Source organism: Hyperoodon ampullatus (assembly GCF_949752795.1).
Source record: "Hyperoodon ampullatus genome assembly, chromosome: 8".
Taxonomy (NCBI): Eukaryota; Metazoa; Chordata; class Mammalia; order Artiodactyla; family Ziphiidae; genus Hyperoodon; species Hyperoodon ampullatus.
The window spans coordinates 96,438,400-96,454,672 of NC_136921.1; the positions used below are offsets into that span (position 1 = coordinate 96,438,400).

The 16,273-nt window shown below is 38.0% G+C and overlaps 1 protein-coding gene across 3 annotated transcripts in view; it reads left to right on the forward strand.

The window, feature by feature from the left end:
• Positions 1 to 16,273, forward strand: part of PPP1R1C (protein phosphatase 1 regulatory inhibitor subunit 1C) — a gene marked incomplete at both ends in the record, with an annotated part of 119,669 nt that overhangs the window by 62,305 nt on the left and 41,091 nt on the right. For 2 of the 3 annotated variants that reach the window (XM_079709921.1, XM_079709922.1), the window contains 2 exons: positions 4,030 to 4,067; positions 6,044 to 6,104. The exons of the other annotated variant lie outside the window; for it this stretch is intronic. In XM_079709921.1, the coding sequence (XP_079566047.1) occupies positions 4,030 to 4,067; positions 6,044 to 6,104 (99 nt within the window). The remainder of the gene's footprint in view (positions 1 to 4,029; positions 4,068 to 6,043; positions 6,105 to 16,273) is intronic. 3 annotated transcript variants of the gene reach the window in all.

A 16,273-nucleotide genomic window follows, 5' to 3' on the forward strand; every position in this document is an offset into this window, starting at 1 on the left:
CCCATTTACCATTGCCTCAAAAAGAATAAAATACCTAAGAATAAACCTACCTAAGGAGACAAAAGATCTGCATGCAGAAAATTATAAGACACTGATGAAAAAATTAAAGATGATACAAATAGATGGAGAGATATACCATGTTCTTGGATTGGAAGAATCAACATTGTGAAAATGACTCTACTACCCAAAGCAATATACAGATTCAATGCAATCCCTATCAAACTACCACTGGCATTTTTCACAGAACTAGAACAAAAAATTTCACAATTTCTATGGAAACATAAAAGACCCCGAATAGCCAAAGCAATCTGAGAAAGAAAAATGTATCTGGAGGAATCAGACTATACTACAAAGCTACAGTAATCAACACAGTATGGTACTGGCACAAAAACAGAAATATAGATCAATGGAAGAGGATAGAAGGCCCAGAGATAAACCCACTCACATATGGTCACCTTATCTTTGATAAAGGAGGCAAGAATATACAATGGAGAAAAGACAGCCTCTTCACTAAGTGGTGCTGGGAAAACTGGACAGCTACATATCAAAGAAAGAAATTAGAACATTCCCTAACACCATACACAAAAGTAAACTCAAAATGGATTATAGACCTAAGTGTAAGGCCAGACACTATGAAACTCTTAGAGGAAAACATAGGCAGAACACTCTATGACATGAATCACAGCAAGATCCTTTTTGACCCAGCTCCTAGAGAAATGGAAATAAAAACAAAAATAAACAAATGGGACTTAATGAAACTTAAAAGCTTTTGCACAGCAAAGGCAACCATAAACAAGACGAAAAGTCAACCCTCAGAATGGGAGAAAATATTTGCCAATGAAGCAACTGACAAAGGATTAATCTCCAAATTTTACAAGCAGCTCATGTAGTTCAATATCAAAAAAATAAACAACCCAATCCAAAAATGGGCAGAAGACCTAAATAGACATTTCTCCAAAGAAGATATACAGATTGCTAACAAACACATGAAAGAATGCTCAACATCATTAATCATTAGACAAATGCAAATCAAAACTACAATGCAATATCATCTCACACCAGTCAGAATGGGCATCATTAAAAAATCTACAAACAATAAATGCTGGAGAGAGTGTGGAGAAAAGGGAACCCTCTTGCACTGTTGGTGGGAATGTAAATTGATACAGCCACTATGGAGAACAGTATGGAGGTTCCTTAAAAAACTAAAAGTAGAACTACCATATGACCCAGCAATCCCACTACTGGGCATATACCCGGAGAAAACCATAATTCAAAGAGTCATGTACCACAATGTTCACTGCAGCTCTATTTACAATAGCCAGGACATGGAAGCAACCTAAGTGTCCACCAACAGATGAATGGAAAAAGAAGATGTAGCTCATATATACAACGGAATATTACTCAGCCATAAAAAGAAACGAAATTGAGTTATTTGTAGTGAGGTGGATGGACCTAGAGTCTGTCATACAGAGTGAAGTAAGTCAGAAAGTGAAAAACAAATACCATATGCTAACACATATATATGGAATCTTAAAAAAAAAAAAAAAGTGGTCATGAAGAACCTAGGGGCAAGACGGGAATAAACACACAGACCTACTAGAGAATGGACTTGAGGACACGGGGAAGGGAAAGGGTAAGCTGGGACAAAGTAAGAGAGTGGTAATGTATATATGGACATATATACACTATCAAATGTAAAATAGATAGCTAGTGGGAAGCAGTCGCATAGCACAGGGAGATCAGCTTTGTGCTTTGTGAACAGCTTGAAAGGTTGGATAGGGAGGGTGGGAGGGAGGGAGACGCAAGAGGGAGGAGATATGGGGATATATGTATATGTATAACTGATTCACTTTGTTATAAAGCAAAAACTAACACACCATTGTAAAGCAATTATACTCCAATAAAAATGTTAAAAAAAAAAGACTTAACTTGTGGCCTTACATATGGTCTCTCCTGGAAAAAGTTCCCATGTACATTTGAGAAGACTATGTGTGCAATTGTAATTGGTAGAATCTTCTATATATGTCTATTAGATATATTTGATTTATTAAGTTTTTAAGTCTTCTGTTTCCCTGCTTATCTTCTTTCTGGTTGCTCTACCCATTTTTGAGAGTAGGGTATTGAAGTCTCCAACTATTACTGCAGAACAGTTTATTTTTCTGTTCAGTTCTGTTAGTTTTTCCTCAGGTACTTTGATGGTCTGTTGTTAGGTAGAGAAATGTTTATAATTTTTATATCTTCTTTCTATATTGAAACTTTTCTTAATATATAATGTCTTCTTTGTCTCATAACTTTTTGTGATTTGATGTCTATTTTGTCTGATATTAGTATAGTCATCCTGCTCTCTTTTGGTTTCTATTTGCATAGAATTGTTTTTTCTATCCTTTGACTCTTACCCTATTTGTATATTTGGATCTAAAGTGAGTCTCTTGTAGGTAGTACATATTGGATCATATGTTCTTATCCATTTTGCTAATCTTGGTCTTTTGAAGATTTTAATCTGTTTACATTTAAAGTAACTAATAAGACTTCCTTCTGTCATTTTGCTATTTGTTTCCTATATGACTTATAGCTTTTTTGTCCCTCATTTCCTGAATTCTGTCTTCTTTTATGCTTACTTAAAAAAAATATGTATTTATTTATTTATTTTATTTTTGGCTGTATCCTTACTTGCCACACATGGGATCTTTCGTTGTGGCATGCAGGCTTCTCTCTAGTTGTGGCATGCGGGCTCTCTAGTTGTGGCTTGCATGCTTAGTAGTTGCGGTGCACAGGCTTAGTTTCCCCATGGTATGTGGGATCTTAGTTCCCCGACCCGGGATGTACCTGCATCCCCTGCATTGGAAGGTGGATTCTTCAACACTGGACCACTAGGGAAGCCCCATGTTTAGTTAATTTTTTGTAGTGAATTGTTTAAATTTCTTTCTCATTTCCTTTTGTGTACATTCTATAGCTGTTCTCTTTGTAGTTACAATGGGGATTACATTTAAAACCCTAAAGTTGTAACACTTTAATTTGAATTTATACTAGTTTAACTTCAATAACATACAAACACTCTTCTTTTATGCCTCTGTCCCAACCCCTTATGGTTATTTATATCACAAAATTACATCCTTATACATTATGTACCCCAAAACATAAACTAATAATTCTTTAAATTCACTAGCCTCTTAAATTATGTAGAGAACAAAATGCGGAGTTACAAACCAAAGTTACAATTATACTCGCTTTTAGACATTCTTTGATGAATGTCTCGTTCAGTATTTAAACCATGGCATCAATTTCTCAGCTGTGGGACTAACCTAAAAGTGAGGAACGGTCAACTGGGCCTGGAAGCCAAGAGGCAGAATCCATGCAAAAGAGGTGAGGAGGTAGGAAAGAAGCCCAGCCTAGAATGTCCTCGCTCTGTGGAAGGGGAGTATGTGAGCACCTCTTCCTCCTCTCTCCCCTTCCTCACAACTGTTTTTTTACACAGACTATGTGGAAGTTGCCCTAGAAGTGTCACAAGAAATATTTCTGACAAAGTTACTGATTCTTTCCAGGGGCATACAGAAAAGAGGGTGCCTCTTTTAGAGTCAGTGATTGGGCTGAGCGGAAAAGTAGGTTTGTTCTGCTTACTGGCAAACTTAAGGAAAATTGACAGAGGCTACAGTTAATTGACAGTACTGCAAAATCCATGAGGAGAGGAGGTTGTTTACGCCTTAGCACTGTGAGGTTGATGATGCCAACAGTTGTTCTAGGAGGCATTTCTCTGGTGCCCCTTCCAGACTGCTGGAAGTTGGGCAATTTGGAATTTCAGGAGGGATGCTTTTTTATTGCCTTTTTTAAACCTGTGGGAGAGGGTTATCTCAGAAGGAAACTATTTCTTTCTGCCTCCCCCTGCCCTCTCAGCCACTAGACTAAGCCATGGATATTGTATAAGCATAAGGCAATTATTAAATCATTCTGTTCCATGTTATTGAAAATTTAATGTGCATATTACAAGGAAAAATATCAACTTTCTAATAATTACACCTACTTCTCTTGCAGAAATAGATGACAAGAGAGTGACCAACACACAAGCAGAAGTAAGTTTCCTTATACTCTGTATAAATGTGTCCAACCAACTAAAAACACAACCAGTTTGATTTGATGTGATATAAAATATGGTATCAATATAACTGTATTGTAAAAACTATTTAATTTGCTTTCCCCTACTGAACACACAGTAAAATGGTGTCATTAAGTCTCCACCTCTAGGCTACCCTTGATTCTCCACCTATGAAATACTAACCCCTGGAAAAACTTCTAAAATAAACTACTGATTTTAGAGGCAAGATATGGTATTGATAATTTCAATTTAGTGACTGGTTGTGTATGACCATCACAGATTGGGACAGCCAATGTTGGAACCCTGGAACAAGAAGGTGGGGGAAAGACACCTCTTAAGGGTCCTCTGGTGTGTGGAGCCAAGAGCAGATCCTGAGGCCAGTCTCCACATACACATGTAGGAGTTCAGATTGAAAATATGAACCAGGGACGGGGGGCGGCTAGGGGAGCTGATAACATAGGATACACAGAATACAAGAAAATGAGCAAACTTGTGCCCAGAAATGGAACAAATATTGAGTAGGACTCATGCAGACTTGATACTCAATTCCCATGGCCATATGAGTAGGCATCTAGCAAAACTCAGTGGAAAATGTAGAAAGAACAAAATACCAGAAAGTATCTCTCAAGACTTTTCTAAAAATTTAATGAGATTGTAAATGTGAAATGCTTTGAAAACTAAACTCTTACATAAATATAATTTTTATTAGTTAATAAGTTTTACCACTGTTACTAAACAAACCAACTTTTCTGTAGAATTAATTTTCTACTTAATCTTTGAATATGTATATGGAAATAAACATATAAGAAAACCTGGAAGTGAATACTTCTTAAAATTAACCAAATGTGACAGAATACAGCAGAGGTACAACAGAAGGCTCAATCATCCACACATTTACACTAATGTAGAGTTGCCCTGCCTGCATCTGTGTATAATAGACTAGTAACAAAACACTCTATTTTGAAGAAATTTGCTTGTATCATTTGCTTTGATTGATATGGATTTGGTAACTATTTGGTTGAATTTTTTACTTTTTAATAGGTTGTTTTTGCATCAGCTAAATACCAACATCTTGATGACTCCTTTGAGGGCAATTAAGCTTTAGTATGTATGAATAAAGATGCCTCAAGCTCTATTTACAACTTTGTGAAACAGTTTCTAGTTTTCTTCAGACTCTGTACATTATGTTCTTTCTAATATGCATGGAAAGTCTAGAACAATCCTCAAAAAGTATCTTGTAACTATTTATACTTGAACTTTTCAAAGCAAAAATAATTGCTCCAGACACTGAAACTCCTGCCTTTGACACACTGAAATATAAGTAGACACACTATTAAAAAGGAGTATTTGACATAATCTGATCGAGGTGTAGACCACATATATATATAATTTATTATAATAAGTAATGCCTTATACATATATAAATATCTATTTCTATCTAAACTTTAAATATTATTATTGTGGTTCTGACCCTGAAATATGTTCCTCTGTTCCAATTTGTATCAATTTTAGTGCAAAAATTTCTGCCTCAATAAATTAATTCTGATCCAGTGTGCTTAAGAGTGTTAAGCAGCAGTTTTGTTAGGAAAGAGCTTTTGAACATGTAGAAGAATATTACAACATTGTAATTCCAAGTAAATGGAGCTATTAGACTGAACATCTCAATCCCATAGGATTATAGACTGATATTACTTAGCAAGGACTCTCATTAACCCTCCAGAACCACTGACAATCCTATGAACAGATATAATTATACCATGGACATAGCTTTTGGAGTTTATTTTGTCCTGGGACTTATGCTTTTCTCTAAAATGGAAAGGATTAGTACTATCTCTTTCTTTCTTTCTTTTTAAAATAAACTAATGTTACTAGGTGTTTATTTCCCTCAAAGGGCTGACGACATTGTACCTTTTATCCAAACATAAGACTTATTACTTTTTTCTCTTTATCCAGTCACAGAATGCATCCCCTAAGCAAAGGAAGCAGAGCGTGTATACACCACCCGCCATGAAAGGTACTGTTCATGTACTGTTTCCGGTTGTTTTGAGTGCTGAGTTCATGGATGGCAGGCAGGCTGTTCTCAGGCGCCTTATACCTGCTTATAAGCTAGATCTATCTCACTGAAAGTCACATGACTTTCAGTAACATATGTTATTTGAAACCTAGTTTCATCAAGAGTGAAATAGGTGAAGAAGGGACAACTAGCGATGTCTCAAAATCTCAGTCTGGAAATTCAGATTTTCCAAAATAATGACAAAAGTTTTCTTTTACCCTTCCTCACATGTTTTCCCTGAACAGATTTTTCTAGAATCCCTAATTACTCTTGCAAGTGTTGGCAGACGATTACCTTTTTTTCCTTGGCTTAAGCAAAGTATGTCTTGAATTTCAGAGAGATACAGTGTAAAGTGTTGCTTCACTGCCCTGTGTCAGGAGCAGTTCTAAGAAACCCAGTCAAACAGCTATTAGCTGTACATATAACAGCTGTTGAAATAGCAACTAAGAGTGCTAGCTCAGATTCTGGCGTTCTCCCAGAATTTCCACCCCTCCCCCACAAAATCAGAACTGCTAAAAGAACATCTAAGTGTATCAGAATTTTGACCAACATCAATTCCAGGGAAGGTTTCTTTTATTTCTCACACAACAGTATTCCTGACATGAGGCAGAGTGTGTCCAATCCAGTAGCTCGTGTTCCAGCCTGGCACTTGGGCTGTTGGCCCAGTGACTCATCATGCAGTCATACAGCTCGGTTTCAACTATAAGGAGAGGCCAGCTGAACAGCTTCCTCTGGAGTCTAGAGAGATGTCTAAATTGGGAGTGAAATTTTCCACGCTGTATCCTCTCTAGATTTGGGGCTTCTCTCTGAAAGAGAGGTGGGACTAAAGGGACACATTAATAGCTACTTTCCATAAACTTCTGTCCTGTGCAGCTATAAAATACAATGTTTGCTTGTTCATAAGACTGTAGTAAATAATGCAATCATCAGCATTGTAGTTAATTCCAGGGTAATTATTGAGGCTATCAGGCATCCCTTTCTCAAGATCAGTGTAATCATTTTTGAAGATATCTTCCCTATTGTAAGTCATCTTGTACTTTTAAGACACATCAGTTTTGGCATGAATGGGTCCCAAAGAAAGATATATGTTCACTCATTTAATAATTTCCGCTGTTCTATTTTGGGTTAGCTTAACTAAATAAAGACTGTTCTCATGTCCTTAGAGAATAACAGCATTATTTTTAAAGGAAAAATCTTAAAATCAAGGCCCCAAAGGCTCATGGTTTTTATATTTAGCTCTCAAATATAAGAATGTGGGATGCTAACATTTAGGGAAGTTAGTCATATTGTTCATTTTTACCCATAACCTTACTACTGCTGAGCCCTCCAAGATGGTCATTCAATGATAATCATTTTTGGCCATGAGTTAAAGGCTTGAGAAAGCACAGTAATTCTTTCATGAGGCTATTCGGGTATAATTACAAGCCACTTAGGTCCTCATTTATTACCTGTAAATACTTAGCAAAGTCTCCTGCTACTGATAAAAGAGGAGAGCTAAATCCACATATTTTATTCAGTCTACCTGTCCCTTAAAGCTAGAAATGAATATTTTGGGACAAAATTAAGCAATGGTAACATATGGTGCATTGTAAGCACATTAAGAAGCTTTAATCATAAAAAAGATGAATTAGAACGGAAATGTTATTGAAATGCAAAATCAATAACTGCTCTGAAATGTGTAATTCCTCAGACTGCAGTGGAGCATGCAATTAGAATGTAAAAAACGTTTGCTAGGAGAGCAAAGTAGCACCAGATATGATTAATAGTTCTGAAAGAAATCACTCTGACCAAATGGCCAACTAGAGCTTCATGAATGACCCAGTGAGTAGCTGATTAGTAAAACAAAACAAAACAAACTAGCTAGACTCCTTCCTTCTTCTCTTGTATTAGGTAGTGAGGAGTTACTGGATATAGAGGCCTATACCCAGGAGAGAGATGCTACGTTCTGCCTACGCCATTTCAATAAATGCCCAGACAGACTAGTCTCCCAGCTCCTACATTCATTTGTTTTTCCCTCTTTCAGTTACTATGGTATTTATGGCTCCACCAGCTCTCAGAAAACAGAGACATGTCCAGATCACCTCTTGTGATGAAGGCTTTATGAAGGTGCATGGGTAGGTAGGGGGTAAGAAATAGAGCAGAGGAAACCATTTTAGCAGGTACACTGTCAGGACTGATAGACTGATGACCTCCAAATTCATATCTGCAGCCCTAACTTATCTCCTGAACTTCAGACTCCCATTTCTAACTAGCTATCAAATTTCTTCACCTGAATGAATGACATTCATTGAAACTTCTCAAATTTACTATGTCCAAAACCAAACTCATTGGTTCTTTTTTGGTTTTTCCCCATCTCAATAAATCTTATTCAGCTGTTGAGAACAAAAATCTTTGCGTAATCCTTGACTGCTCCCCCTTACCCAATCCATCATCTACTCATGTTGGTGCTAATTTCAAGATGTACCCCTTCTCTATTTTCCGTATCTTCCACTGCTACTACCTTGTGCAACCACCACTGTTTCTTGCCTGGGCTGCTGAAGTAGGCTCCTTACTGCTCTCCTGCTTCTGCTCTTGTCCCTCTACAATTGAGTCTCCACACACAAACCAGAGTAATTCCTCTAATGCACAAATGTAATCATGCCACCCCCTTGATCAAAATCCTCAAAAACTTCCTGTTGCATTCAGAATAAAATGCAAAATCCAATCATGGCTTACGAGTCCCTGAATGAGCTGCACTGTCCTTTCCTCTTGATCTTACCTCCTTTCACGCTGCCCCTTGTTCATCGGGGTTCAGTGTCATGGACTTTTTCGGTTTATAAACATCTCAAACACACTTCTGTATCAGAGCATTTGTACTTTCCACTTTCTCTGCTTGAGAAGCTCTTTACCCAGTGGCCTCACAGGTGACTCAGCTAATGTTCCCTCCTCAGAAAGGTCTTCATTTCCTGATAACTGCCTATCCTACCATCACTATCCATGTCCTTGTAACACTGCCTTAATTTTTTCCATGGCACTCATCATTATGTACCTAGAATGAGGTGTCCATGACAACAGTTTTGTTCATTTGATATTCCCAGCACTTAGTACAGTTTCTGGCACATAATAGGTGCTCAATAAAAACTTGTTGAATAAATGAACTGTAATGAACTGGGGAATCCAGCCACATTGTCATCTGCTGGGAAGAGGATGTCCCTTAAACCTTGTTCTACTAATTGTCATACTTGTGACTCTGCTTCTGTTTCTCTTTGCTTCTCTCTCTGCTTGATCCCCCTTTAACTCTTACGTTCTTACTTATCCGTATACTTCTGTTTTTCTAGTTTTACTTTTTCCCACTCCCTTCCCCTCTAGTCAAAGAGAAAATCTGATTTGGAAAATTAGTTACCATCCAGAATGATGCATCGATTTGGCTGGATTCTTAAGAAAGGTTATCTCATGGACCACTGGAACCATTAGGTGGTTGCCTCTGACTAGAGCCTGGTTCCTCCAACAGTTAGTTTCTGGCGAAGATGGCAGCATTGTGGGAAACAAACTTGGCAATGTAAGTAGAAGAATCTGGAGATGGCTCTCTTCCTTCAGAGATGTTTCATGACTTGATCAGAACATTTACTCTTAGAAAGTAATAGTAGAGTTAGTTCTTGGTCTTGCCATCTTTCTAGTCATAACATTATAGTCATTCAAAGTTGTCAAGTTTAAAGATTAACTAGTACAACTATCTAGTGATGCATCAAACATCACTTCCATTTTTTCCACTGCATCTAACCTCAGGGTATTAGATTGGCTACATTCTCTTGAAGGTTCTAATATATTAGTCTTGGGCTGTAGCCAAATAACCAAAAGTTCCAGGTGATTCTGCTGTAGCAAGTCTAAAAATTGACCAGACTCCAGATATCCAATCATCTATCTAACATGTCTTTCTTATGTCATAGGTTGAATAAATGAAATGAAATCTCATGGAAATCAAAGATCATGAGATCAAAATTAGCATATTCAAAACTGACCTTCTGATCTCCACAGCAAATCAATTTGTCCTTCATGTTCCCCTTCTCAGAAAGGTGCTTATTCTTGAGTTCTGGGGGTCTCCAACGACTCTCTCTCTCTCCTTCACTCTCTTCATTAGTAGAGCACCAGGTCTTGTGGATTGCACCCCATTAGTACCTCTCCCACCTTCCCCTCTTCTATCTCCAATGTCACCATCACAATTCAAGTCACATTCATTTCTCTGCCAGGATATAAAAGGTTACTCTCCATTCAGTCTCTTTCCTCTACTTCCCATCTGTTTTCTACACTGTACCCAAAGTGAACTTCTTAAAAACCGGATGTGATTATGCCACTTCCTTGGTTAAAACTCTTCAATAGCTCCTCACTGCCCTTAGACAAAATTCCTATTCCAGAGCAAAGTTTAGAAAGCGTACTGCCCTGTGGCTCCAATATGCCTCTCCTCTCCTTACCCACTAGGTCCCAGCCACACTGGCATTCTGCCAGCTTCTAAATGCACCAAGCTCTTTCCTGAAGAGTCTGCATACATTCTTCATCCAGAATATTCTCCCTTGCCTCCTTCTTGTCCTCATTCTTTATTTGGTTAGTTACTACTTATCATTCAAGCCCTGTCCTTAAAGGTCAGATCCTGAAAGGAGCTTTCCCTAACCCTCCATTCTAAATTATGTGTAGCTATGAACTCTCTATTAATAGTTACACATTCTCTATAGTTCTTTCATTGCAAGTAATCACAGTATTCAATTATTTATTAAGTGTCTGTCTCTCCAACTACACCAGAAGTGATCTACATGGCAGCAGTGACAGTGCCTATTTTGTTTATTACCTTATCTGCAGGGCTTAACACAGTGCTTGAGACATAAGCAGTGCTTATACATATACTTTTATTTTTATTTATTTATTTATTTTTGGCGGTACGTGGGCCTCTCACTGTTGTGGCCTCTCCCGTTGCGGAGCACAGGCTCCGGATGCACAGGCTCAGTGGCCATGGCTCGCGGGCCTAGCCGCTCCGCGGCATGTGGGATCTTCCCAGACCGGGGCACGAACCCGCATCCCCTGCATCGGCAGGTGGACTCTCAACCATATACTTTTAAATAATTTTTTAAAATGTACCCAACACTACTGATGGTGAATGAATCATTTCCTTAGGGTGTTTACCTTCTCTCTGGTCTATTAGAAAGATCTTTTCTCTATTGAAATTTATATTCATGGATTCTTTTCTATATCTTGTTGCTATTTGTGATAAATTTAAAAATGACAACTCTCTGAATATTTCAAGACATCTATCAGGTCCTTGCCTCACCCCTAATTTCTCTCTTTCCAGGTTAAAACATTTCAATGTCAATTATGCCTGTCCTTTCACATTCACTCCTGGTCTCCTAATAAGCTTTACTTTGCCTCTATCACTCTAGAAGTACATCATTCAAAATCAACTTATATTTAAGGTGTGGTCTGACCAGAACAGAATGGAGACTTCAATTATGCCTGTCACCTCCTTCATTCCAGATAATTTAATTCCATTAATGCGACCTCAAATTGTATTAGCTTTCTCTGGCAGCCATATACACTGGTGACAAATAGTGAGCTTACCATAAATTCAAAACTTCCAAGCCTTTTTCATGTACTGCTTTAAAGCCATATTATTTATAATGTATAGCTCATTTAAAAATTATGTCTTTTCTTAACCAAAAAGCAAGACGGTGCTGTCATCCCAATTGACTTTCATCTTCTTAGAGTCAGACTGTCACATGAACATGTCATATTTCATATCATGATTCCATCATCTATTTTATTTTCCATTATCTCAATTGTTTGTCATCCATAGGTTATATAAATTTATCTCTGATATTTTTATCCACATCTGTAATAGACGTATCAAACAGAACGGGGCAAAGAAAGGCCTGCAGCACACATATCTCCCTCTAGTTGACACTGGTCCCCCTGAAGGCCATCATTCAACCAGTTATAAAATAGACTTATTATGTCAAGATTACATCCCTTAAAACCAGAGGATATTATAAACTCTCATTAGATACATTATTATATTTCAGATATGGTGTGCGGACCACATTTTTTCATGTCTGTAGATGAGTCATAAATTTGTAATGTATATTATGCATAAAAAATCACAAGTTGAAGGTTGCATAGAAAACAGACTTACTTTTCCATTACCCTGTGTGATATAGTGTTTTATAATTATGTAAATAGAAAGTTCTGAAGATTATCAGAAAAATGATAGCTGACTACTGAATACCCATGTGATTTCTCTGGTGTTTATATGGTGGTCAGCCCTGTAATTTACAGAACAGCCAATTAAATTATTGTTGGATAGCTTGAATCATGTTTTCAGAAAAGCAAAGTAGGTTTCAATCTTGGGGCAGGAAATGGCTGACGCATTGCCACTCCCATTTTGTGTGTGTGTGTGTTTTACTGGAAGGCAAATGCCTTCAATTGAAGACAGCAAAGCAAGGGCTATCGATTTAAAAGGAAATCTGAACATGAAACAAAGCAGCTGACTGAAAAACAGCTTTGTAGAGCAGGTCTATTAGTATTACATTACCATTCTCAATGTATAACAAGTCAGATTTTTCATGGACTTCTGAAAAACATCTTCTTCCTCTCATTCTTCATAATTTCTTTGCTACTTCAGTGTCCAGAGATTGTTCTTCTGGTATGTCCAGTAGGTCTTCTCTGAATGCTTACAGCATTGTAACTCCTACATTTTTTCCTCCAAGGATGGTGTGATCTTGATATTTTATCTCAATTTAGCCTCTTTTCATAAAGCAATAAATGCAAATAAGGAAGAGCCCAGGGAAGGAAATAAATCAAACTGGCCCAATAAAAAGTCTAACATGGATTTTGGAGGATGGTAGGTGACAGTGACAAAGATGTGCCATGTAATATTAACTGAAGGATAATCTTCAAATCAGGGAAAGCTGTTGATTGTAGTAATTTAATGGGACCCAGCAGGAAAAGATGTGGACATTGTGGGGGAAGCAATCAGTGTTCAAACCTCAGTGACACCACTTGTTAACTGTTCAACTTCAGCAAGTCAATGATTTTAACCTGTCTCTTCTCTCATTAGTTAAATGGAGGTGATACCCACCACACAGGCCTGTTGTGGGGACAAAATGAAACAATATGTGTAAAAAGCATGCTTAGGAAAGGCACACAATATGTAAGATCTATTTTGAGTAATTATTTGAACCCTGGATTAAGAGGCAGGTACACCCCTCCTCGTTTCCCCTGAGCCTGCAGAAAGGAGGGATGAAGCCCTGGGGAGAGACCAAGGAAGGATGGAAGGTCTTGGAGATGAATAAAACCCCTGCCAGAGCTTTGCTCTCATCCCAGTAGGAACTGAAGAGTCAGGGCTAAAGGTGCCTGATCCTAATAAGCATGTGGACAACCAAACCTTGCAACACTCACTCCACTTTTATTTGTACCAATCTCAGGTAGATTTGTGGAGTTGATCTTTGACCTTTCACTTCCTTTGTAACAAAACCCTGCTTTGCTTCATTCACCTGCCTCATCCTCTCAGACACCCAACCCCTCTTTTCCCAGCTAACTAACAGCGCTCTCAGAGGTACTGATATTTGAATTAATCAATTTCATATTTCAAAAAAGCCTAAGAACAAAGTGATGTTTAATGGTAAATTTGGGGGTGCTAAAGAAGATCATACAATAAACATTTCTAGCCAGGGGGATGTGTAGGAAATCATATAATTCAGCCTATAATTAGGCAATGTAGGTAGGTTAACAATGATTATATAGAACTATGATCAAATCACTCTTCCTGAGTTTGAAACCTCTTATAATTGTGCTGAAAAAAAAATTCTCAAAAGGAATAGACTAGCCATAGTATCCTGTTTTCATCACCCCCTGCATGTTGAAAAGTCAGGGAGAGAAGGTAGCAAGATCTTTTAGCTTCACATCAGGCTGTCTCCACATTGCATTCCTTTTTTTTTTTTTTTTATAACATTTCTGTCCCTCTGTGGTTGTTCTTCAGGTATTCATCACATTTGCCTTTCTAAATCTTGGCTTTTATGTTTGTGCTGGCCTGGTTTATTTACTGTGTAGGGTGGGGTTTATTTATGCAACTCAAGAAACATTTTAACGGATTTCTAGATAACAAAGAACATTCTAAATATATACAAGTCTTGCCTTAAAAAACAACAACCAAAAAAACAACCAAATATGCTTCTATTTCCAGATCCACTTCCTTCACTTCTCTTCAATTTCTTTCACTAAGTTCTATGTTCATCTTTCCTCATATCTTTGAATTCAGAAGGTGGGGTCAGATTGGAGAACTGATCTGAGAATGTATCTTTTTTTTTTTTGGATTGTATTGTATGTGCATTATATATATATACAATATATATATATTTAATAGATCTCCATTGGAGTATAATTGCTTCACAATACTGTGTTAGTTTCTCTTGTACACCAAAGTGAATCAGCCATATGCATATATATGTCCCCATGTGGTGCCAATTAAACTTTGAAAAGCAGACCACTCTTCATCAATATGGTTCCATTCAGGTGTCTGTATATATTTACACCTATTTTAAGCTTAATCTTTTAAATGTATCAATACATTCCTCTGTTTAAATAACATACAACTTTTAAAATTGCTTCCTATCTTAGAAGTAGGGGAAGAGATGAACTTTTGTATTTGGTTGGAACAGATAAATCAAGACCCAGTGTCTCTAGGTTTCTCCCAAGTCTGCAAATGGTAAAATTCAGTTGCATAAGCACTAAAAATGTACTGCCACACATCACGTATGAGCCTCCACTCTGTATCGAGCATGGCCTTAAAGTGGTGTGGCTGCAGAGATGAAAGGCAAAGTCCGCACCTTCTAGGAGACCAGTCTGGATGAAGCAACACACAAGTGGACAGGTAGAGCACACCATGGTAAGTCCTTGTACAGGGATTTGCGCAGAGTTATCAGGGGATGTGAGGAAACCCACGTTGTCTGGGGGACCAGAAGGTAAGGCCTTTTAGATCACAGAAGGAAGAGTCATGTTTACACGTGTCTGCAGAGTTAAATGGACTGGGTCATGGAAAAGTGGAACACACATCTCACCATTTTCATTCCTCCTGCTCATACAAACTTCCAAAGCATTTAAGATGATACCATAATGTAGACAGTTAAATCCTACATGGATCATCACCAAGTACTTTGCTGCCATGCAAAGTCTAAAAAGGCCCTACTTATGGACTACATAGACATCACTTTCCAATGCATTTGGAAATCCTTGTGCATTTGATTCCCTTTTTAAAAGTCTGGTTCATGTCTTTGTCTTTCCTCTTAATAATATTACTTTTAACAGAGTAAGTTCCAACTCAAATTATACTATTTTAAAAATAAAATTTAGGGCTTCCCTGGTGGCGCAGTGGTTGAGAGTCCGCCTGCCGATGCAGGGGATACGGGTTCGTGCCCCGGTCTGGGAGGATCCCATATGCCGCGGAGCGGCTGGGCCCGTGAGCCATGGCCGCTGAGCCTGCGCATCCGGAGCCTGTGCTCCGCAACGGGAGAGACCACAACAGTGAGAGGCCCACGTACCGCAAAAAAAAAAAAAAAAAAAAAAAAAAAAAATTATACTATTTTAAAAATAAAATTTAGGGCTTCCCTGGTGGCGCAGTGGTTGAGAGTCTGCCTGCCGATGCAGGGGACACGGGTTCGTGCCCCAGGCCAGAAGGATCCCACATGCCGCGGAGCGGCTGGGCCCGTGAGCCATGGCCGCTGAGTCTACGCATCCAGAGCCTGGGCTCCGCAGCAGAGAGGCCACAACAGTGAGAGGCCCACGTACCACAGAAATAAATAAATAAATAAATAAATAAAATTTATACTTTAGAACAGTTTTAGATTTACAGGAAAATTGTGATAATACAGAGTTTCCATATATGCTACATCCAGTTTTTTCTATGATATATACCTTATATTAATATGGTACATTTGTTACTTACCAAACCAATATTGATCCATTATTATTAACTAAAGTCCATGTTTTATTCATATTTGTGTAGTTTTTGCCTAATGTCCTTTTTCTGATCTAGGAACACATCCAGGATACCACCTTACATTGAGTTATCACATCTCCTTAGGCTTCTCTTGCTTTTGACAGTTTCTCAGACT